At 40.3% G+C, this 2,057-nt stretch overlaps 1 protein-coding gene across 1 annotated transcript; it reads left to right on the top strand.

The window, feature by feature from the left end:
• LOC104780272 (apoptosis-inducing factor homolog A) lies at positions 1–2,057 on the top strand. Its single transcript, XM_019246696.1, has 4 exons — positions 1–371; positions 517–773; positions 991–1,442; positions 1,538–2,057. Exons 1-4 carry the CDS (start codon positions 250–252, stop codon positions 1,808–1,810), a joined length of 1,104 nt encoding a protein of 367 aa, XP_019102241.1. The 5' UTR covers positions 1–249; the 3' UTR covers positions 1,811–2,057.

Genomic DNA, 2,057 nt, shown 5'->3' with positions numbered 1-2,057 from the left:
ATTAAGAAATTTGCAACGAGTGAGGATCAGGGGGAAGGGAAACACGGCAGGATCCTTCCGCCGTGGGGGACGTCGCTTCTGACGTCACTCAAACACGTTAACCACACACAATTAAGTTTTTATTCCTCCTCCTCTCCCTCAACTTTAATACACCTATTTAATACAGCTGTGTCGGTATGTAGTTGAAATCGAAATTGGAGAATTCGAGAAGTTTTTATTTTAACAAGTTGGATTTGAAATCGCGAAGATATGGAAAGAACAGAACCTGAATCATCAAAGGGGCGGAGAGTGGTGGTTATCGGCGGCGGAGTCGCCGGCTCTCTTACCTGTAAATTGCTTCAGTTCGATTCCGATCTCACCCTCATCGATCCGTAAGCTTGTTTATTAATTCTTAATCATCGTTTTAATCTTAGATTACAGAATAAACTCTGATTTTATTCTGTCTTAATCTTTGATTAATCTCGATTAGGACATGGCTTAATTTGATTAGTAAAATGTGTTTGGTAATAATAATAGGAAGGAGTATTTTGAGATTACATGGGCAAGTTTAAGGTCAATGGTGGAGCCATCTTTTGCTGAAAGATCAGTGATAAACCACAAGAAGTATTTACAAAACGGTCGTGTTGTGACTTCTCCAGCTGTTAATATCACAGACACTGATGTTGTTACCGCTGATGGGCTTGTCTTTGGTTATGATTACCTTGTCATTGCTACTGGTCACAATGATGTGCTTCCCAAAACTAGGCAAGAGAAGCTTTCTCAATACCAAGCAGGTATATGATCTTTCTTCGATTTGCACAAGTTTTGTTGTTTGTTTTGAGAATGCTTCAAGTATGAAGCAAGCGTACTCTGTCCTGTGCTAACTATTAGCTTAGATATTGAGTTCTTGTGCGTAAATAAGCTTTGTGAATTAGGATGTAGAACTTGTATCCGAGGAACTATGGATGGTTTGGTTTATGTTTGCTTACACTTGGAACTATTTGGTTGCAGAGTATGAGAAGATCAAGTCCTCTGAGTCGATTCTGATTGTTGGTGGAGGCCCGTCGGGTGTGGAGCTTGCTGCGGAAATAGCTGTTGATTTCCCAGAGAAGAAGGTTACTATTGTACACAATGGACCGAGATTGCTGGAGTTTGTTGGCCAAAAAGCTGCAGACAAGGCATTGGATTGGATGAAATCCAAGAGAGTTGAAGTGCTATTGAACCAAAGGGTTGATTTGAAATCAGCTTCGGACGGAAATAAAACATACAAAACATCAGGAGGTGAAACGATACACGCAGATTGCCACTTCCTTTGCATTGGAAAACCTTTGTCTTCAGAATGGCTTAAGGGAACTCTTCTGAAAGATAACTTGGATGGCAAAGGAAGGCTGATGGTTGATGAGTACTTGAGAGTTAAGGGTCGCAAGAATGTATTCGCAATTGGTGATATTACTGATGTCCCGGTAAGTGTTGTGGCATATTTAGTAGTATCAGAGTGTTTTTCTTCTTTCTTTAACTACTATAACATGTCAGCTGATATATGTGATTACTATGACAGGAGATGAAACAAGGCTACATTGCTGAGAAACACGCCTCTGTGGCTACAAAGAACATAAAGCTGTTGATGTCTGGTGGGAACGAGAAGAAGATGTCGAGTTACAAGCCTGGTCCAGATATTGCCATAATATCTTTAGGAAGAAAGGAATCAGTGGCTCAGTTCCCATTCTTGACAATCTCGGGTTGCGTTCCTGGTTTGATCAAATCCAAGGATCTGTTTGTGGGGAAGACGAGGAAGGCGAGAGGGTTGGATCCTAATGTTGTGGAGCCTTGAAAGATTGTGTTTATCAGTTTTAAGTTTCTTCATGAGATTCTTGTGCAGACGCTTTGGTCTTCTTTTTCATTTCATGTTTGCTGTGTGTTGATTTGGTTTAGTCCTTTTTTCTTGGTTTTCACAGGAGAGGGTTTTGGTGTGATTTTGTGTCGTATACTGAATTTGTGCATCTTAATTTGGCCACACTACTTTGTATCAGTGATACTACAGAGTACAAATTGATAAAGCATTCAAGAAAATGAGACTA

Source organism: Camelina sativa, chromosome 6, assembly GCF_000633955.1.
Source record: "Camelina sativa cultivar DH55 chromosome 6, Cs, whole genome shotgun sequence".
Lineage (NCBI taxonomy): Eukaryota > Viridiplantae > Streptophyta > Magnoliopsida > Brassicales > Brassicaceae > Camelina > Camelina sativa.
The sequence above is the reverse complement of the archived record's forward strand: the minus strand, read 5'-3'. Positions and strand labels throughout refer to the sequence as shown.

Coding starts and splice junctions, on each gene's coding strand:
- LOC104780272 (XM_019246696.1), top strand. CDS start 250: ATGGAAAGAACAGAACCTGAATCATCAAAGGGGCGGAGAGTGGTGGTT. Junction 774..990: donor GCTTTCTCAATACCAAGCAG/GTATATGATCTT, acceptor ATTTGGTTGCAG/AGTATGAGAAGATCAAGTCC. Junction 1,443..1,537: donor GTGATATTACTGATGTCCCG/GTAAGTGTTGTG, acceptor TTACTATGACAG/GAGATGAAACAAGGCTACAT.